The following is a 22,918-nucleotide window of genomic DNA, read 5'->3' as shown; positions in this document are numbered from 1 at the left end:
GGATGATTCTATGGAAATAAATGGTTACAGGGTGAAGCCTTTTGAATTCAGGCATTTGTGAAGCTCTCAGAGGAAGAGCCAGCTCCAAGCTTGGTCACCCTAAATGAAGCCTGCCAATAGAAAACCCGATTCACAACAGGTTCTTAATCCATTTTAAGGCGTCATCCTTAAAAATGAATGGATAACCAAGAATTATGAGACATGTCAGGAAAGCCTTCAACAGGAAAGAAAGGGAGCAAGGAAAACAGAGGGGAAATTGACACCATAATTCAAGAAACAAAATAGAACTTAAAGGAGAATAATTATCCTTAGAGATATTTGAGAAGATGTTGCATCATTAAAACCCAGCAGAATGCAATAAATGAGGAATAAATAAAATTTTAAACATATAAGGTCTTGCAATTTACATCCCACAGTATTTGTCTCCGGAAAGTACTTGAGATGTGCTCCAGAACAAAACAAAAGAAAAATCAAGAAGGAGGAAGCTGCATTGAAACCTCAGGTCAGCCCAGTGGTGCAGCCAGAACCAAAGCCCAGGAGTATGGATTCTAACTATGGAGTAGCAAGACGTGTTCATCCTAGAATCCAATGTTGTTGTTTTTAATAAAAAATATTGAATAATAAATTTATTTTTTATTGGTGTTCAATTTGCCAACATACAGAATAACACCCAGTGCTCATTCCATCAAGTGCCCCCCTCAGTGCCAATGTTAAGCCCAGATAACAACTGGCACCCCTAGCCTCCCTCCTCTAAAAGCAGAAGGCCTGCAAGTTTTAGGGTCCCCTGACCAAGCGGATTCCTTATTCTGGTACTATCCCCTGAACCATAAACTTCCATGAGAAAGAAGGCCCTGTGAGGTGGAGCGGGGGGTGGGGAGCTCACTCACACAGCTGAATATCCTTAACTGAAGCAGAGTAATCTTTCCCACTCCAGGTTGTCCTCTCTCTAGTCCTTGAAGCCTAGCTGGTGCTTGTGGTCTATGCTGCAGACAATCAGTGGATCCAGCCCAGGGAATAATGAACGGAGATGCCAGTAAGATAGATAATTGCTGCTGGCCTAAGGAGCCAGCAGTCCAGTTTCCATAGGAGGGCAAAGAACTCCAGGAGAAAGGGGGCTCGGGGACAATGGGCATCCCAGAGAGTGTGGAGTTACTTGAGAAGATGATAAAGAAGACACTTGAAAAACAAAGAGGCATGGGGAACACTTACAAATGATGCATTAATGCTCAGGAACATGTGGACATGTTTAGACAGGGCACTATTCTAAACACTAACTTCTTAGCTCGCTAATCTTTGTAATGGTTCAGAGATATGTACAATTATGATTTCCATTTTAAAGATGATGAAACTGAAGCACAGAGACTAATAAGAACTTGCCCAAGGTCCACGGTTAGTAAGTAGCAGAGCCAGCATCAGACTCTGGCAGTGTGGCTCCAGCGCCGCAATGCTAGGAAGTCCTGCCTGAGGCAGGAAGTACACTAAGGGTGCACCACCTGGCTACACTGTAAGCAACATATACTTAAACACAACAATGAAAGCACTGTTTATGGATTTTCATCTTTTAGTATCAACTATAAACACAACTCCCCAAATCGCTACATTTTTAGAACTTAATGTTCTGGCAATATAAAATTAAAGTCAGATGGCAAAGTTGAGAAATGGGAAAGAAGGGTAGGAGAGGGAGAGGTAACTGGTAGGGGAGCTGATATCCTCATTGTGCAAAACTCTAATGTTTGTGGAGACCTCATCTCGCTGTTCACTGCTACATTCCCAGCCCTTACAAGAATGTGCAGCCCATCTCAGGCACTCAATAGATATTTGTGGAATGATGGATGAAAGAAAGGGAGAGGAAAAGAAGAAAAAGGAAGAAAGGAAGGAAGGGAGGAAATCTAGAGAATTGTATATTTAAATGACAAAGGTAATTGATAGAATACAAAATAATGCTAAATTTTATTGGGAGGGTATGGGTGGCATGGATATTGCAAGTCATCTAAATCCTTATCTACCACAGCTGACAGGCAGTAAACAGTATTTACATTTTATAAATTAGGACAAAATGATACAGGTATATTATTCAGAAAATGTACATAAATACAAAGGAACGAAAACCAAGAAAATTTGTAAGTGTTAGAAGTGGCTGGTTTTGGACAGAGGATATAGCTATAGAAAGGTAGAGCAGGAGAGGACTGATTCATTGTAAGCCCATCCATGTTCTTTTTTCTCTATGTGCATGTATTATTCTGATTTAAAATAAAATTTGGAAACCATATACATGTGTATATAAACTTTACATTTTAGGACAGTTTTGGATTTACAGAGACATTGTGAAGATAGTACAGAGTCTTCTCGTAAATCCCATACTTAATTTGCCCTATTACTTACATCTTCGATTATTCTGGTATATTTGTTACAATTAATACATCGATATTGATACAGCATTTTATTTTATTTCATTTTATTTTATTTTATTTTTTTATTTTTATGTTAACATATCCTTTATTACAAACAAAATTCATGAAGCAATTATAGAGGTTTAGGACAACCACAAAAATTAGAAACAGCGCAATGAGAGGGGAGGGGAAGCCTTCCGTTGCGCTGCAGCCATCACGAGCTGCTGCTCTGGGCCGAGGCTGGCTGCTCCACTAAGGCAGGTGACTGCACTGGCCCTTGGACGAACCCGAGAGCGGGCACTGGGGCCTGCTCCACCTTTTGGAGGGGCCAAGGGTGCAGGGGCTCCTCCAGGTCGGGACAGTATGTCAGAGGTGTGACCAACACCTGCAGTGGCTTCGACTCAGCAGCTGGCATCTCGGCTTGGGGCAAGCACTCAGCTCCAGCAGCCGTGACCGGCCCCATCACCTCTGGCCCTGAAGTGTCAGCAGGCCCCGCGGTAGGAGCTGGGGTGTCCTCTTGACGTGGTTCGTGATATTGCTCAGGGGCCGAGGCTGGTTGCCCCACTGAGACAGGTGGCTGCTCCGGCACTTCGGGGGCCTTGATTGCAGGCTCCCGGGCCTGCTCCTCACCCGGGGCAGCCAAAGGGGCAGGTGGCTCCTCCAGGTCCGGACAGTGAATCAGAGGCGTGACCACCATGTGCATTGGTTTGGCCTCAGCAGCTGGCATCTCAGCTCAGGCCAAGCACAGCACCAACTGCCATGCCCAGCTCGAACTGCTCAGGCCCATAAGCTTCAGCTGGTCCCTCGGTCGGAGCTTCGGGGGTTCTTGAGGTGGTTCAGGATATTGCTCAGTGGTGGAAGCTAGTTTCTCCACTGAGACAGGTGACTGCTCTGGCAAGTGCGGGACCCTGATAGCATGCGCCAGGATGTGATCTACCACGAGGGTGGCCAAGATTGCAGGTGGGTTCACCTTGTCGGGAGACTGAATCAGAGGTGTGATCACCTCATGCATTGCCTTGGACTCAGCAGCTGGCATCTTGACTCGGGCGAAACACTCAGCTCCAGTAGCCATGTCCGGCTGGAACAGATCAGGCCCAGAAGCTTCAGCTAGCCCCACTGTAGTAGCTCTGGCGGGCTCTTGAGTTGGTTCAGGATGTTGCTCAGTGGCTGAGGTCGGTTGCCCCACTGAGACAGGTGGCTGCTCCGGCACTTCAGGGACCTTGATTGAAGTCTCCAGGGCCTGCTCCTTAGCCGGGGCAGCCAAGGGTGCAGGTGGCTCCTCCAGGTCGGGACAGTGAATCAGAGGTGTGACCACCATGTGCATTGGCTTGGTCTCAGCAGCTGGCATCTTGGTTTGAGCCAAGTACTCAGCTCCAGCAGCCGTGTTCAGCTCCAACAGCTCAGGCCCATAATCTCCAGCAGGTCCCGCGGTAGGAGATCTGGTGGGCTCTTGAGTTGGGGCAGCATGTTGCTCAGTGGCCCAGGTCGGTTGCTCCACTGGGCAGGTGGCTGCTCCAGCATGTTGGGGAACACCATCGCATGTGCCAGGATGTGATCCACTTTCAGGGTGGCCAAGGTTGCAGGTGGCTCCTCCAGGTCGGGACAGTGAATCAGAGGTGTGACCATCTTGTGTATTGGCTCAGACTCAGCAGCTGGCATCTCAGTTAGGGCCAAGCACTCAGCTCCAGCAGCCGTGACCGGTTCGATCACCTCAGGCCCTGAAGGTTCATCAGGCCCCGTAGTAGTAGCTGGAGCGGGCTCTTGACAAGGTTCAGGATGTTGCTTGGGGCCGAGGGTCGTTGCTTGCCTGAGGCAGGTGGCTGTATGGGCATGTCGGGGACCTCCATAGCAGGCATCAGGGCCTATTCTACCTCTGGGGTGGCCAAGGGTTCAGGTGATTCATCCGGGTCGGGAAAGTGAATCAGAAGTGTGACCACCATGTGCATTGGCTTGGCCACAGCAGCTGGCATCGCAGCTCGTGCAAAGCACTTAGCTCCAGCAGCCGTGACCAGCTCAATCACCTCATGTCCTGAAGCTTCAGCAGGCCCCACAGTAGGAGCTGTGGCAGCCTCTTGACGTGGTTCATGGTGTTGCTCAGGGGCCGAAGCTGGTTGCCCCACTGAGACAGGTGGCTGCTCTGGCACATCGGGGACCTTGATTGCAGGATCCAGGGCCTGCTCCTCATCTGGCCCAGCCAAGGGTGCAGGTGGCTCCTCCAGGTCAGGACAGTGAATCAGAGGTGTGACCACCAAGTGCATTGCGTTGGTCTCAGCAGCTGGCATCTCGGCTCAGGCCAAGCACTCAGCACCGACAGCCGTGCCCGGCTGGAACAGATCAGGCCCAGAAGCTTCAGCTGGCCCCACTGTAGTAGTTCTGGCGGGCTCTTGATGAGGTTCATGGTGTTGCTCAGTGGCCGAATTCGGTTGCTCCACTGAGTCTGTTGGCTGATCCAGTACTTCATGGGCCTTGATTGCTGGGCCTAGGGTCTGTTCCTCCTCCGGCGCAGCTAAGGGTGCAGATGGCTCCTCCACGTCGGGACAGTGAATCAGAGGTGTGACCACCAGGTGCATTGGCTCAGACTCAGCAGCTGGCATCTCGGCTCGGGCCAAGCACTCAGCTCTAGCCGCCATGACCGGCTCGATCAACTCAGGCCCTGAAGCTTCATTAGGCCCCACAATAGTAGCTGGGGTGGCTTCTTGACATAGTTCATGAGGTTGCTCAGGGGCTGAAGCTGGTTGCTCCACTGAGACAGGTGGCTGCTCCGGCACTTTGGGGACCTTGATTGTAGGCTCCGGGGCCTGCTCCTCATCCAGGGCAGCCAAGGGTGCAGGTGGCTCCTCCAGGTCGGGACAGTGAATCAGAGGTGTGACCACCATGTACATTGGCTTCAACTCAGCAACTGGCATCTCGGCTCGGGTCAAGTACTCAGCTCCAGCAGCCGATTTGGGCTCGAACAGCTCAGGCCCATAATTTCTAGCAGGCCCCGCAGTAGGAGCTGGGATGGGCTCTTGAGGTGGTTTAGGACGATGCTCAGTGGTCAATGCTAGTTGTTCCACTGTCTGTTGGCTGCTCCAGTACTTCGTGGACCTCGATTGCTGGGCCTAAGGTCTGTTCCTCTTCCACGGCGGCCAAGGGTGCGGGTGGTTCCTCCACATCGGGACAGTGAATCAGAGGTGTGATCACCACGTGCATTGGCTTGGACTCAGCACCTGGCATCTCGGCTTGGGCCAAGCACTCAGCTCCAGCAGCCATTACCTGCTCGATCACCTCATGCCCTGAGGCTTCATAAGGCCCCACAGTAAGAGCTGGGGCGGGCTCTTTGCGTGGTTCGTGATGTTGCTCAGGGGCCGAAGCTGGTTGATCAACTGAGCCTGGTGGCTGCTTAGGCATTTGGGGACCTGGATAGCGGATGCCCGGGCCTGTTCTTTTTCCAGGTTGGCCAAGGGTTCAGGTGGCTCCTCCACGTTGGGACAGTGAATCAGAGGTGTGACCACCATGTGCATTGGCTTGGACTCAACACCTGGCATCTTGGCTCGTGGCAAGCACTCAACTCCAGCAGCCGTGTCCGTCTTGATCACCTCAGACCCTGCACTCCCCTTGAGTCCGCACTGGCCTCTGTTAGCTGTGCAGGGCACTTTCCTGTTCATCAAGGAGGTGGAGCACTGGATTTCTTCCTCCCATTCCTGCCCCATCTCCTGTGTGGAGCTCTGTAACGACAGTGCCCGGCAGCCAGGCAGGAGGCCTCAGCACCCTATCTGGCTGCCTTGGCTGGGCCGCACACCCAGCTGACTCCATTCCAGACACACCACACCACAGTCAGCACACACCTCCCCCAAGGAGAGAAATAGATCTGCTCTAGGACCTTGGGTTAACTCTAAGAGGCACCTCAGGAATCCTCTTTCCACCCTGCCCACCATGACATCAGTGTGACCATGGAGGGATCACCGGGGAACCTGCTGCCCTGCAACCTCTTCCAGCCTGGATGGGACCTGCCCACACATCCCTGGTTCCCTGAAACTGAAGAGGAGGGGATGGGGCTGCCCAGGATGGCTGGCACAGGTGGCCTGGCCTGGTCTGGCCTGGGCTGCTCTGTATTACCTTAGGACGCCTCCTGGCAAATGCCTTGAGGCGTGGGGTGTGATGGTGGAACCAAAGTCTACAGCATTTGAAAAAGTCGCATCCCTGGGGTTTCTGGAAGCCAGAACCCCGGGAAGTTGGCACGCAGCAAGAGAACATCTTTCACTAGCGGATGTCTCCAGCCAAGTGAGCCTGATATGGGGCTGCACTAGAATGTGGGTGCCTGGTTGCAGGGGTTCTAAGTTCTGTTGGGCTCTGTTGTCAAAGAAGTGACCTCACTGCCTAGGATCCCCTACCTGAGTCCACTCCTGGTTGAACCTTCGGTGTTGTCTTTTCATTTCTGTGTCTAATGGACATCTCAAATTTAACTTATAGAAACAAAATGATTCCCCTCCACCTCAGGCCCTCCACCCCAGTATTCCATGATAGACTTCTTTATTCCACTTGTGCTTATGTGGACCATCCACCTTGGAGGTGTCCTGGGTTTCTCCCTCTCTCACATTCCACATCCTGTCCATGAGATTCACAATATGAATTGTGCCCCTGTGCTATCTGCATCATTCTTGTCTCATTTCCTCTGTGCTGTCTGCATTATTCTTGCCTCGTTTCTTTCTTTTTTAAAAAATTTTTATTGGAGTTCAATTTGCCAACATATAGCATAACACCCAGTGCTCACCCCGTCAAGTGCCCCCTCAGTGCCCATCACCCAGTCACCCCAACCCCCACCCACCTCCCCTTCCACTACCCCTTGTTCATTTCCCAGAGTTAGGTGTCTCATGTTTTGTCACCCTTACTGATATTTTCGCTCATTTTCCCTCCTTTCCCTTTATTCCCTTTCACTAATTTTTATATTCCCCAAATGAATGAGACCATATAATGTTTGTCCTTTTCTGATTGACTTATTTCACTCAGCATAATACCCTCCAGTTCCATCTACGTCGAAGCAAATGGTGGGTATTTGTAATTTCTAAAGGCTCAGGAATATTCCACTGTATACATAGACCACAGCTTCTTTATCCATTCATCTTTCGATGGACACCGAGGCTCCTTCCACAGTTTGGCTATTGTGGACATTGCTGCTAGAAACATCGGGGTGCAGGTGTCCCGGCGTTTCACTGCATCAGTATCTTTGGAATAAATCCCCAGCAGTGCAATTGCTGGGTCGTAGGGCAGCTCTATTTTTAACTCTTTGAGGAACCTCCACACAGTTTTCCAGAGTGGCTGCACCAGTTCACATTCCCACCAACAGTGCAAGAGGGTTCCCCTTTCTCCACATCCTCTCCAACATTTGTGGTTTCCTGTCTTGCTACTTTTCCCCATTCTCACTGGTGTGAGGTGGTATCTCATTGTGGTTTTGATTTGTATTTCCCTGATGGCAAGTGATACAGAGCATTTTCTCATGTGCATGTTGGCCATGTCTATGTCTTCCTCTGTGAGATTTCTCTTCATGTCTTTTGCCCATTTCATGATTGGATTGTTTGTTTCTTTGCTGTTGAGTTTAATAAGTTCTTTATAGATCTTGGATACTAGCCCCTTCCTGATATGTCATTTACAAATATCTTCTCCCATTCTGTAGGTTGTCTTTGAGTTTTGTTGACTGTTTCTTTTGCTGTGCAGAAGCTTTTTATCTTGATTAAGTCCCAAAAATTCATTTTTCCTTTTGTTTCTCTTGCCTTCATGGATGTTTCTTGCCAGAAGTTGCTGTGGCCAAGTTCAAAAAGGGTGTTGCCTGTGTTCTCCTCTAGGATTTTGATGGAATCTTGTCTCACATTTAGATCTTTCATTCATTTTGAGTTCATCTTTGTGTATGGTGCAAGAGAGTGGTCCAGTTTCATTCTTCTGCATGTTGCTGTCCAATTTTCCCAGCACCATTTATTGAAGAAACTGTCCTCTTTCCTGCTTTGTCGAATATTAGTTGACCATAGAGTTGAGGGCCCATTTCTGGGTTCTCTATTCTGTTCCATTGATCTATCTGTACTGTTGCCAGTACCACACTGTCTTGATGATCACAGCTTGGTAGTACAACCTGAAATCTGGCATTGTGATGCCCCTGGCTCTGGTTTTCATTTTCAATATTCCCCTGGCTATTCGGGGTCTTTTCTGATTCCACACACATCTTATGATGATTTGTTCCAACTCTCTGAAGAAAGTCCATGGTATTTTGATAGGGATTGCATTAAATATGTAAATTGCCCAGGGTAATATTGACATTTTCACAATATTAATTCTTCCAATCTATGAGCATGGAGTATTTTTCCATCTCTTTGTGTCTTCCTCAATTTCTTTCAGAAGTGTTCTATAGTTTTTAGGGTATGGATCCTTTACCTCTTTGGTTAGGTTTGTTCCTAGGTATCTTATGCTTTTGGGTGCAATTGTAAATGGGATTGAGTCCTTAATTTCTTTTTCTTCAGTCTCATTGCTATTGTATAGAAATGCCATTGATTTCTGGGCATTGATTTTGTATCCTGCCACACTTGCCAAATTGCTGTATGAGGTCTAGCAATCTCGGGGTGGAGTCTTTTCGGTTTTCTATGTACAGTATCATGTCATCTGCAAAGAGGGAGAGTTTGACTTCTTCTTTGCCAATTTGAATGCCTTTTATTTCTTTTTGTTGGCCGATTGCTGAGGCTAGGACTTCTAGTACTATGTTGAATAGCAGTGGTGAGAGTGGACATCCCTGTCTTGTCCCTGATCTTAGGGGAAAGGCTCCCAGTGTTTCCCCATTGAGAATGATATTTGCTGTGGGCTTTTTGTAGATGGCTTTTAAGATGCTGAGGAATGTTCCCTCTATCCCTACACTCTGTTACAGCATTTTAAACCAAAGCCCATATATATTAGGACTTCCTGTTCCAGGATCCCATGCAAGATACTACATTGCCTTTAGTCTCCTTGTCTCCTTCCCCTCTTCTTGGCTGCATTTATTTCTCAGATTTTCCTTGTTTTTTGAAGACCTTAAAGAGTATTGGTCAGGTATTTTGCAGAATGTCCCTCAATTATGATTTATCTGATATTTTCCTTATTATTAGATCAAGTTATGACTTTAGGGGATGAAGACCACAGTGGTAAAGTGCCATTCTCGTTATGTGTATCATGGAAACATGCTACCGATGTAATTTATCATGTTAATATTGACTTAGTTCACCTGGCTGAGGTAATGTTGCCTGCTTTCTCGACTATAAAGTTACTTCTCCCCTCTTCATGCTGTACTCTTTGAAAGGAAGTAATTGTGCTCAGTCCACATTTAAGGAATGGGAAATTATGCTTTACCTCCTCAAGTGTGAAGTATTTGCATAAGTTGTTTGGGATTCTTCTGTAGAGAATGCTCTTTTAAAAGTGCAAATCAGGGGCCCTGGGTGGCACACTTGGTTAATTGCCTGACTCTTGGTTTTGGCTCATGGTCCGGAGATCAAGCCCCAAGTTGGGCTCCGTGCTAAATGTGGAGTCTCCTTGAGATTCTCTTTCCCTCTCCCTCCATTCCTCTCACTCATGCTCTCTCTCAAATAAGTAATCTTAAAAAAAAAATAAATAAAATCACAAATCAGATTATATCAAGCCCTTGATTAAATTGCTCTAGTGACTTCCCAGCCTTCTTTAAATAAATTCCAAACTCCCTACCATAACCATGGCCCTATGCTCTTTGGTCCCCAAATTCTGGTCTCCATGGCTTTATTTTTTTTTTTAATTTTTATTTATTTATGATAGTCACAGAGAGAGAGAGAGAGAGAAGCAGAGACACAGGCAGAGGGAGAAGAAGCAGGCTCCCTGCACCAGGAGCCCGACGTGGGATTCGATCCCGGGTCTCCAGGATCGTGCCCTGGGCCAAAGGCAGGCGCCAAACCGCTGCGCCACCCAGGGATCCTCTCCATGGCTTTATTCAATCCGACCCTCATCCTTACGTTGGGCTGCCTACTAGACTCTGCAGGATCTGTCCCCATCTTCCCTTTGACCCCATCCCATTCTTCCCTTCTTGCGGTCACATTCATCTATTTTCTGTTCCTTAAAAATGTCATTTTTCATCTTAATGGTTTTGCTATGGCTGTTGCATCCTATCTTTGCAAAGCAGGTTCTTTCTTATCATGGAGGTCTTAGCTTACATGTTTCCAACTATGTAGTTTCAACCAGTCTCAAATAATCCTGTTTCATTTTCAACATTTTACTTATCATGCCCTTAGTGATTTCATGTCCATATTGTCTGCCTCCACTCATCTAGAATGTTCAAACATTGTGAGAATTGTCTTTATCTGTCTTACCTATTGCTGTAATACCTATACTCCAAACTACTCCTGATACAGTATCAGTGAATACATGATTCTATGTGTATTCTGGAGGTTACATAGAGGAGGAGGTTATAAAAATATGAAGTCAGACTACCCTCTTGAACCAGAAGCTTCTGCAACCAGAAGTTTGAGTAGTTGAGAAAGGGTTAAAGCTAATGGTTAACTGAGAAATCACTAAATAAAAGCAACATAGAGTGCACTTTCTAAAAGGAATTCATTATATGGCATTCTCCCAGGAAAGCACAGAGCTCTCCGCTGCTTGGCTTTTCAGTTCCCTTTAAGTTAAGTGAACCATAACTAAGTTGGGAGCTTCGTTATATTTGCATGGTTAAAAGCACTGTCACCTCCAATGGTGTATTTTAAATAAAAAGCAAGCTTCCAGGACTTAATATCTGCACTAATATATTCCATGGTCAGGGCTTAAGTTGAGTGGGAAAGAAGCCAAACTCATCTTCCCCTTCCTCCTCCGTTGCACACAGTAGAAAGGCTTTTAGTAGCTAGAACCAAACTTTCCAGGCATGAACGTTCTTTTCATCACAGAGTGCTCCATTGACTAGCACCAATGGGCTTTCTCATCTCATGCAAGAACGTAGCTAGATGGACTCATTAAAGGAAGAAGAATCTCTCTTACTAACATGTAGACATGCAGACAGATTATAGTTAGCAGAAAAGGGAGAGCAAAAGACACTCTGCAACTTGTTCCTTAAATATATAGCATAGATTTTGTATGACCCAAGTTTTATTTTCACATAGCAGCTATGTATTCAGAAGGGTTTATATTTGTTGTACCCAGTGCCAAGCACTGCATTTTAGCCATTGACTATTTGGTGGAACACAGGGGCTACAGACCCCATCACTCCATAACCAGCTTCTAGTGTCTTCCTCCCTCAGCCCCAAGGAATGAGCAAATAAACCATAGATTGCTAATGCTCTGTATAGAACTTGGGGAGCCTTTGGGTCCAGAAATCCCAATTTTCTATCACCCCTTGATGATGGGAATTCTGTTATTGGTGTTTATGGTTCATTATTTCATTCATTTATTTATAGTGTTGTTATTGTATTGCTTATTTTTATCTATTGTTTATTTTACTGTTGCTCACAATTCAATCCTGCATGGGTCTTGTACACTCTTGCTACCTATTTGTGGTCCATGTCCACATTTTGACATCACATGGGAGATTGTTAGAAATGCAGACTCCTATTCCCACTCTTGACAGACTGAATCAGAACCTGCATTTTACCAAGATCCCCAGGTGACTATTATGCACACTTAAGTTTAAGGAGCACTGCTTTCATCCATCAGACCTGCCCCATACCATGCAGATGACAGCTACCAAAGCCCCCATACTCTTCACAGCTTGGCTCTGAAACCTTCCCCCATCTTCTGTTTCTGACTCTATGGCTTGTCTCTCTTTATGTGGCCTCACTGCTTATATATGGAATCTGACACAACTTCTGTGGCTTTGACCTTTTCTTCCCTCCTTACACAGGATGCAGATTTTTCCTCTGGTTCTACGTCAAGAAGAGCAGGGAAGATATAAGAAAGCAAAGGAGCTGAGAGAGGAACAGAATCCATTTTAAAATGTCTCAAGTCAAAGTAGTTATTAGAAAGTTACAACTTTTCTGGGATAAAAAAGAAAGTTGTGTCCCCAGGACTCAGGAACCAGGGCTGCCCCAGAGCCCTCAGCAGCAATCATTTATGGACATTTATACCAGTGCTCCCTTATCAGGGTCCTTCAGTTACCATCTAACCCAGCTGCTGTATTTTAGATCAAGTTGAGTGAGAGAGACAGAGAGAGAGAGAGAGAATCTGATGGTTTAGTCTGGCCCATGAACTGCTTTTCTGTGCATCAGTGGTATGTTCCGGACTGGTCCAATCAGCTGTGGTTCAGGGTGAGTTTGTAATGTACAAATCCCACAGGTAGGGTTCGGGTGATATAGGTTCTCTTTGATGGGAAAGTGTTGGGGGAGATTAGCATATTTAATATAATACCTTAAACCATAGCAAAAAAGGTATGTGCTGAACTTGGGGGTAACTTTTATTTCACAGGCCTAGAATATATCCTTAGATTTCTAGGCTCAATAGAACATGATGACTAGTTTAACATGGATGGAGATGTATTTATAATTATCTCATGTATGTAAAAAGCAGATTTGAACTTCAGTCATGCTGAGATCATTCATCATATATAAACAATCTACAAATGACATAAATGATCCATGGGAAAGTGTCAAATACATTAAAATATCAGTTTAGTTTAGGTTTAACTCAGAAGACACTAATATCCCTTTTCAAAAGTTTTAAATGAATACAATTCTGGATCAGTCTATTTCAGTAGACGTCTTATTTAAAACTTTTGGTTTAGTGAAGGAAAAATTATGTGTGGGTTTGGTTCAGAGTTCTGTCAGTAAGGATGGTTCATTCCTGTTTTTGTATACACGCTATTCCTTACAAATTCTAGACGTGTATATAGTAACACAAACAGGCCATAATTATAATTCTCTAAAAGGAAGGGGAGAAAACTTAAAGCCCTTCTTGTTTTCCCTGTTGCCAGACTGGTTTCTAACTAACCCATCTTGATTAATGGGTTTTGTGATATTTTAAAAGTCTTTCTAGTAATAGAGATGCCAAAGTGTCCCCGGTTAGATGATTCCAGTAAGTTTTTCCCCATGAGATGTTCTTCTATATAATTACCTGCAATTCCTCACATGGCAATTTACATTCTTAGCCTGGTTTTCAACAGCTTGGGAAAATGGCTGGTTATTGTCTTTTGTATATCGAGTAGATGAAGAAAGTCAACTTTTTAAAAAAAAGATTTTATTTATTTGAGAGATAGTGAGAGAGAGAGCACAAGTAGGGTGAGAGGCAGAAGGAGAAGCAGACTCCCCACTGAGCAGGGCTCTATCCCAGGATTCTGAGATCATGACCTGAGCCGAAGGCAGACACTTAACCGACTAAGCCACCTAAGTGTTCCAAAAGTCAACTTTCTTAAGTCAAAGATAAATAACCACAGTTTTGAAAACAGAGTCCTAAGTGACAACAGGAGGTATAATTAACTTGTCCTCAGTTGGATGCCTCGGTGGCCTCAGAAACTGCAGGTATGAGATGAAAGTAAATCTGATAGCCATATCTTAATATAATGTTGGGCAGACTGGTTTGAGACTGGTTTGAAATGTCATAACCAGCAAGCTGAAGACACATGAAACTTTTGTCTTCACTGAAAGAATGTTGCTCCACCTGAATGAGATCCCAAGCAAATGGAGACAATTGAGAATGACACATCGAAGATGATGCAAACCTTTATTAGCATTAGTATACATTTGCCATATTTGTTAAGTGAATGCCATGTAAGGAGGAGCAGTATCAGCACATTTATAAAACAGAGAAGAAAAAAAATAGTGAAATAGGACTATGCTGATTTAGAATTCATGAGAATGTGGATAGAGGAGGTTACATTTACCTTTGATTATGTATAAAGAAAGAAGACATTTCAAAGCACATTAATAGGACATATTTAGATTGCTCAAGAAAATAGGCTCTGGTTCTTCACATTTGATATGCAAATCTTAAATTATCTTTTTTTTTTAATTGAAGTACAGTTGACATGTTATGTTAGTTGCGGTATACAACATAGTGATTCCACAAGTTGTTATGCTATGGGCACAAGTGTAGCTACCCTCTGTCACCATACAATGCTATTGACTTCCATTGACTATATTCTCTATGCTGTACGTTTTATCACCATGATTTATTTATTCCTTCTTTATCTCTTAAAGCAACTTTGCCAGAAATTTTATGTGGGGCAACATTGTTAATGATGTATTTAATAAATCTGTGCTTAAAAGTAATAGAATATTCTAAATCAGATTGTAATTTAACGTATCCTTGTCCATTTGCTTCATTTACTTAGACTTCACTATATTGATGTTCCAAAAAGAAATGCTTGAAGACAGTGGAGTAAAAAAAAAAAAAATTTTTTTTTTTTTTTTAGAAAATATAACCTCACTAATAGGGAGCCTCTTTCCAGCTTGATCTTTAAGGAGAATAGAGTAAGTAAAACATAGGCAGCAAGCTGGGAATTTTTTTACAAAGAGCCAGTTTGGACTTAGGTGAACTAATGTCACCTTCCTTGAGTATTTACCCAAGTCCTCAAACTTTGAAAAAGGGACAATGTCTAGTCTCTTGAAGACTGGCTTGGATTTCTTGAGATAGAAGGGCAAAAGGTTATATCACAAAGCAGGTTTATACAGAGGGGTGTTCCATGAGGTTGACAGAAGCGGCATCTGCTGTCAAGGCCTTCAGATCCTCTTCAGACCTCACTCACCCTGCCCTCATTCCCCCAGGGAATGCAATTGTCTTGGCCTGTGTGGTCAAGGCTGGCTCAGGCTGTAGCACTTCGTTCTGGCATGAAAGAAGGCTCCTGTGATCATTCTGCTTCATGTGGAAGAGTCTTGATGAAAAGATGTCACAATGTGCAACCTGGAGCAGAATCCTGGCTCTCCAGAACTGCACCGGGCTGCTAATCCCTGACTCCAGGGCTTCATCTGTTTAGTGATTCAGTACACCTTACTTTAAAAGTCTGACTAGCAAGATCTCAGCCCAGTCTGCCTTGAGGGAGTCTCTTTAAAATGCTATTTATAGTGCATAATCAACATAATCCTATTTGCAAGTACAGTATCATACATAATGAGCCATTTGATTTGCAAATTTCCTAATGCCATTAATCTGACAACTTTTGTGCCAGGTCAGGCAGCCTTCACTGATAAAATCTCAAGGCTGCCACCTTGGTGGTTTATTTCAAGTGTCTCTGTGTGGATTATAGGAAGGGGATATTCTGTAAAGGAAGGTGTTCCCTGTGCCCTTTGTCGGGCCTTTTGCAGCTTGTTGCAGTCATCAAATAGTACAGGATGAAGGGTTGAATAGCAAGGCTGTGTTTCTGAATTGGCCTCTCAGGGTTGTGTGATTTGGGATCTGAGGGGATTGGACTAGTTGGACACCCCATGATCCTCTCCTTCAGGGTGACCTTCCCAGATTCTCTGAGTGACTGTCTTATGCCATTCTTTCAGTTTTCTGTGTGTGTGCTTCCACTACCTAGCCAACAGGGTGTTATATTATTACTTGCAGTCTGTTTCCCTCACTAGGATGCAAGCTCTGTAAGGGCAGGGACTGATTCTCATTCATCTTCAACTCCCAGAAACTAGCAGGTAACTGGCATGCAGTAGGAAATCAACACATTTGCTGATCTGAACCGAGGTAAGGTCTCTTCAAGCTATGAAAGCCCATGATTCTAAGTTAGGTACTATTCAAAGAATTGCAGAGAGAAGTCAAAATGGGAATGTATTACGGTAATATTGGCTGGTAAATCTGATCAGGGGCCAAAAAAGTTGAGCTAATGATTCTCATCCTTGGCTACACATTAGAGTCATCTGGAAAACTTAACAACAATGAAACAAAAACAATGTTTTTCCCCCCTCAGTAGGTTCTGATCTAATTGCTCACTGTTCTCTTATTTCCTTTTACCATCCCCAAAATCTTCCCCTGTGCCCCCTGCCCACCCCCCACCCCCCAGCTTTGATCTTGTGTGCAGCCAAGGTTGAGGAAATCTTATTGCTCCAAACCTTACTCTAAGTGGGCATCAAGCTATTATTATCTATTGGAGATTTCAGCTTCATAAATAAAACATCAAAGTAATACATGTTCACTGTATAAGAAACTTAGAAAAATACATATAAATAGAAAATATAAATACCTGTAATTTTATTTTATTTTATTTTTTTTATTTATTTTTTTATTGGTGTTCAATTTACTAACATACAGAATAACCCCCAGTGCCCGTCACCCATTCACTCCCACCCCCCGCCCTCCTCCCCTTCCAACACCCCTAGTTCGTTTCCCAGAGTTAGCAGTCTTTACGTTCTGTCTCCCTTTCTGATATTTCCCACACATTTCTTCTCCCTTCCCTTATTTTCCAATTCACTATTATTTATATTCCCCAAATGAATGAGAACATATAATGTTTGTCCTTCTCCGACTGACTTACTTCACTCAGCATAATACCCTCCAGTTCCATCCACGTTGAAGCAAATGGTGGGTATTTGTCATTTCTAATAGCTGAGTAATATTCCATTGTATACATAAACCACATCTTCTTTATCCATTCATCTTTCGATGGACACCGAGGCTCCTTCCACAGTTTGGCTATTGTGGTCATTGCTGCTATAAACATCGGGGTGCAGGTGTCCCGGCGTTTCACTGCATCTGTATCTTTGGGGTAAATCCCCAGCAGTGCAATTGCTGGGTCGTAGGGCAGGTATATTTTTAACTGTTTGAGGAACCTCCACACAGTTTTCCAGAGTGGCTGCACCAGTTCACATCCCCACCAACAGTGTAAGAGGGTTCCCTTTTCTCCACATCCTCTCCAACATTTGTTGTTTCCTGCCTTGTTAATTTTCCCCATTCTCACTGGTGTGAGGTGGTATCTCATTGTGGTTTTGATTTGTATTTCTCTGATGGCAAGTGATGCAGAGCATTTTCTCCTGTGCATGTTGGCCATGTCTATGTCTTCCTCTGTGAGATTTCTCTTCATGTCTTTTGCCCATTTCATGATTGGATTGTTTGTTTCTTTGCTGTTGAGTTTAATAAGTTCTTTATAGATCTTGGAAACTAGCCCTTTATCTGATATGTCATTTGCAAATATCTTCTCCCATTCTGTAGGTTGTCTTTGTGTTTTGTTGACTGTATCCTTTGCTGTGCAAAAGCTTCTTATCTTGATGAAGTCCCAATAGTTCATTTTTGCTTTTGTTTCTTTTGCCTTCGTGGATGTATCTTGCAAGAAGTTACTTGGCCGAGTTCAAAAAGGGTGTTGCCTGTGTTCTTCTCTAGGATTTTGATGGAATCTTGTCTCACATTTAGATCTTTCATCCATTTTGAGTTTATCTTTGTGTATGGTGAAAGAGAGTGGTCTAGTTTCATTCTTCTGCATGTGGATGTCCAATTTTCCTAGCACCATTTATTGAAGAGACTGTCTTTCTTCCAATGGATAGTCTTTCCTCCTTTATCGAATATTAGTTGCCAATACCTGTAATTTTAATACTCAAAGAGTTTTTTACATTTTGTTATATTTCCTTCCCAACATACAACTTTCTAAGAAAAACATCATAGATTCTGTTGTGTAACTTGCTTTTTTTCACTTGGTAGTATATTGTAATCATCTTTCCATTTCAATAAAAACATTTATCTGCTACTATTGATTAATTTTTCATAGGCAGAACAACTGCACTGTGCTTCCTTCAACCTCTTTTTCTGCAGACCTAAATAAGGTGCCTTGGATATATTTAGAATTTAAACTTGTTTTGAAAATAGTGGTATTTTTCTTAAAATCTCAACCATTTTCCACATAATGCATCTAGTAAGGAATATTTTCTACTTTTTGGCTATTTATTCTATTTTATATGTAGCTTTGCAGATACAACAGTAGATCTGAGAATAAAAGATGATGCCAAGTTGGATTTCTGTGATTGTGTTAACACACAACAGCCTGCATTTAGATAATAAATTTCCCTGGAGATATTTCATTAAAAAAAACAAAAAACAAAACAGGTTTGAATTCCGTGCATAGGATATATAAAACCATGGTACTCAGATATCAAATGGTAGAAATTTTTTTATGTAATTATAACACTAATAAACTTAGTGTTTAACCTAATGTATAGTCTAGAAACAGAGCACCAACAAAGCTGTAACCTGAATCCTTGTAAAGAGTAAAAAGAAAAGTGAAATAATGAAAACAAAAAATTACCAGAAATACCTGTGGTACTCGTTAGATTATCCAAGTAACCACTGAATCTTTTAGAGATTCTGAATCAAGACATTTTTCTTCCTCCATGCAACTCCCCATGACCCAGCACAAAAGATTCAGAAGTTCTGGAAACCATCTATTGAGCCACTGTTACTAATACTGATACTAAGCACTAATATGGAGTGAATCTAATCTGGTCTGCTCCCTTGGGGAATATGAGAAAGTCCACAGAAATACCATACACCAGACTCACCCTGTGCAGTGTCATGGGTTTCAATATACATCTATCCCTTGCTTACCGTCTTTCATACATTCCTGAAAACCCTGCCACTGAGTTGAGTGAAGAGCTGTTAAATGGAAAAGTACTTTCACTCATCTTGATGGGAAAGATTGCGATTAATTTCATTCTGATCAAGGATACCTAACCATATTTCACTAACACGGAAACATTTTGGATGAATGACAAAAGACAAATTATTTTAATATACAACAATGTGAAAATAAATACATTTAATTTGTAGAAGAAAAGTGGTGAAAGTTTACAAAGGGAGAGAGAGAAGCCTGGAGGGTAGGTGGTGCTAGGCAGAGTTGGGTATCAGGTGATTGATGCAGGCAAGGTCGAGGCTCAGGGGCACAGCACACTGCCTTTAACCTAAAACTAAAGCACCCAAGAACACCTTTACAACAACATAAAGGTGAGAGGCTTTGGAAATGTGTGGAAATGGTGCATGTGCACCGCAGGCTGAAGATTCATAGAAGCTGCAACATTCTCATCCCTGTCACTTGGCACGCACACCAGAGCAAAATATTCCTGGCTCATCCAAAAATGGGGTACAATTCACATTTGTTCCACATGAGACTAGCTGACTAGAAACTGCTGTACCGAGATGGGATGAGTGTGGTTTTGACAGAACCCGTAATGTTGAAGTAGCCTTTTCATGGTGTTTATTTAGAGTGTTTTTGAATGAAAATTGTTATACCAAATTAAAAAAAAATTAAAGAGATGTCACTGCCTGAAAACTGGTTTAATTTTTCAAAAGCCATTATGGTGAAGTGTCATTAACTGAAAGTCTGTCAGGTGAGTCTGGACCAATATGCCCTAGTCAGATCCATGTTTTAGTCCTTTAGAAGTGAGTAATGTAGTTCCGGATATTTCGTTTGTATGGGTCATTTCACCCATCTGGATAAAGTCCAGGATTTCTCATAATGAGTCTGCTTTTTCATTTTCCTAATTTTAATTTCTATTAAAGAGAGTTTACCGGTAGCTCAAAAATTTATTTGAGAGCAAGATGGATTTAAGATAATTGTGGAATGTATAATGAATGCATAAAAAGGTTATAGAAAAGCACACGGCACTTACTACATTTTTCAGGAATAGTTGAATCTTACTAAATGGCAGCAATCATTCACTTTTCCAGCCAGTCCTTTGTTGCAATGTTAATAGCTCAGTCATATTTGCAGTCATTTTCATATTTCAGGCATGAGATGTTCTATTTTGTTAGAGCATGGGAAACTTTTAGCATTAGGAAATAAAAATTCCTTAAGTATGATTTGCTAATTGTTTGACATTACTCTTAATAGGAGTGGCATCTTTAATAAGGGGATAGATGAAGGGTGTTCATTTCCAAGCATAGAATAAACCTCTGGTCTTTTCATTTAACAAGTGTGATTACTACATGTTAACCAACTCAGAAACAGAATGAAGCAGCAAGGAGTAATTTTAATTTTGCCATTTTCTATATGGGAAATAGGAAATAACATGGCTCTTTTTTTTTTCCTTATGAATAAATCCATTTAGTAAGACTCTAAAGCATTCTTTTCACCGTCTAAGGAACCTACCAACCTCCTACAAATCCAGCTAGAGCTACAAGGGAAAAAAGGCCTCCAGTGATTTGTTTTTTTGGAGGGGAAAAGGGGGAAGGGCTTGGAGGGCAGTATATCATGAAGGTCTTGTCTTGCTACTCTGCATTTTTACCTTGAATTTATTGGGTGTGTGCTTTTTCTGTCTGTAATACATTATGCACTCCCTCTAGTGTCAGAATTTGTATATGATCCGAAACCCAGCTTGACAAAGTGCTGCTATAAACATTAGAGTAAGGTTCAGGCTCCTAATTATGCCATATTTCAAAGATATTAAAGGCCACCTAATAACATGAAGAACAGCCCTGCATGAAGACACTCTCGCTCAGAAAAGAATGCATATTTTAACCTGTGTTATGAGGAGACTTCTTCTAAGGTTTCCTCTCCTCCTCAAAGTGTCTATAAATAAGCTTAGAGCATTATTAAAGCTTTAAATTCCTTTAATAATCTGAAGTATTTATTAATTCTAAATTCTGTAGCAAAAACCAAAAAGAAAAAAAAACACATAAAAACAAAACACACACACACACACACACACATACACACAAAACCTTCCAACTAGAGATGAAAAAAATCTCAGCTGGAAAGGAAAGCCTGTGGGAACATCATGAAATATGTTTTCATCAAGATTTTTAGGACCTTATTAGCTATTTTATTGCCCATGTTTCTTTTAGGAATTGGGAGCTATAATGACTGTTGTTTGTCCCAATCACATCCCTTTGCTGCTTGTGGCCTACCCAGCATAGATCCACTTTCTTTTCCCTAACACAGTTCTGTGCCCATCTCTTTCCCACAGCCCAGACACCTTGAAGAAAGTTGACATTGTCTCTGGCTCTGAGTGACTTGTGGGTAATCCCCACTTCCCTCCCAGTGATGGCTCAGGAATGGATATGTGATCCAATTTTGGATCTCACTGGAGATGCATCAAAAAACATTCTTCTTCAGTCTTCTGGCCCAGCATCCAGAAGTGATGCTTTTCTTTTGGATGCTGATTTGAGGCCTGAAACTGCTGCAGCCATCTCACTATTCAATGTGAAAATGAGGCTGATCCTGGGGAAGGTTAAGGGCAAGAGAATCACAGGTGATGCAGCAAGTGCCCCCCTGGACAAATCAGCTCAAGAGCCTATCCTATTGATGTACTTCTAAGTATGGCAGCCAATATATGCATGATTGTTTAAGCCAATTTAATTTGGGGGGGTTTATTACTTATAGCCAAAATGACCTCCAAACTTACAACTATTACCATGCTTAATTAAACAGTCTTCTTATATTGAAAACTCAATTACATATAAATCCAGTTTCACATCTACTTTCATGCTAATTCATGCAGAAAAATACAACACAATATAATGGTCAGTTGATGAAGACTATTCATTCTCTAGCACTGCATAACAAACTACCCCAAAACTTGGTGACTTAAAATAATAATAAAAATTTACTGTCTGCAGATTTTCCATGGGTTGGGAATTTGAGAGCAGCCTAGCTGGGTGGTTATAGTCTAGATGTCGGTTGAGACTGCATTCATCTAAAGGCTTGGCTAGAGCTGGACCAGCTCCTTCCAAGATGGTTCACTGACATAGCTGGCAAGTTGGTGCTAGATGTTGGTGGGAGGCTTCAGTTTCTCCCCACATGAGCCACTCCCATAAGGCTGTTTGAGTGTCCAAAGGACATGATCTCTGGCTTCCCCAAGAGTGAGTGATCCATTCAAGAAAGTGAGAGAGAGGTGGGAGCTATTCTTTTTATGATACAGATTCAGAAACCATATAGCATCATTTCTACCATATTCTAATCACTAGAAGCAAATCTCTGAGCAAATCTCTGATCCTACAATCGACAGGAGGCAATATATGCTCTACCTTTTAAAGGGAGGAATGCTAAAGGACTTTAAAACCATCACAAGGATACTCGTCTACAGAGAAAATCCTGGGGATCTTCACTGAGTTGTATGTTCCTTATGTCTCTAGGAGTACAACTGCAATAATACAAACAGATAATGATACTTTTCATCATCTGCCAGGCACTCTTTATGTATATTAAGTCATATAGTTTTAACATCACCTCTATGAGTTACATGCTATTCTTATTTCATTTTACAATTATAGAAACCAAGTCATAGAGCATTATGTAACTTGTTTAAAGTCTTATAGCAAGTAAGTTTCAAATACAGGATTTGAACCCAGGCAATCTGGCCAGGTAGTCTGTGCTTTTTAGCACCTCATCTTCTCTCCTTGCTAGTCCACACCTATACTTACAGTTCAGGCACATTATTGGTAACTATATTTCACTGGCTCTCTGCCTTCTCACAAAGACCTTAGACCCTCACATACATAGTCTTTCCAAACATTCCTAGCAGTTGCCAAGGGCTGTATATTATTTGCTTATGAGAGGCTATTATGTGGCATCAGCGATGCCTTTCCCATCTCCTCTCTGGCTTCCTTTCAGGTTACCATTAAGTGAAGTATCAGCATCGCTCTCCACATGGTCACTGTATAGAGGGGCATCAAGCCAAGCTGCT

At 42.9% G+C, this 22,918-nt stretch overlaps 1 protein-coding gene across 1 annotated transcript; it reads right to left on the bottom strand.

The window, feature by feature from the left end:
- Positions 1-2,497: 2,497 nt before the first annotated feature.
- Positions 2,498-6,664, bottom strand: LOC111098799 (uncharacterized protein KIAA0754-like). The gene is made up of 2 exons (XM_038556389.1): positions 6,489-6,664; positions 2,498-6,097 (listed from the first exon to the last, which is right to left on the bottom strand). Exon 2 carries the CDS (start codon positions 5,294-5,296, stop codon positions 4,679-4,681), a length of 618 nt encoding a protein of 205 aa, XP_038412317.1. The 5' UTR covers positions 5,297-6,097; positions 6,489-6,664; the 3' UTR covers positions 2,498-4,678.
- Positions 6,665-22,918: the final 16,254 nt, after the last annotated feature.

Source organism: Canis lupus, chromosome 14 (assembly GCF_011100685.1).
Source record: "Canis lupus familiaris isolate Mischka breed German Shepherd chromosome 14, alternate assembly UU_Cfam_GSD_1.0, whole genome shotgun sequence".
Taxonomy (NCBI): domain Eukaryota; kingdom Metazoa; phylum Chordata; class Mammalia; order Carnivora; family Canidae; genus Canis; species Canis lupus.
The sequence above is the reverse complement of the archived record's forward strand: the minus strand, read 5'-3'. Positions and strand labels throughout refer to the sequence as shown.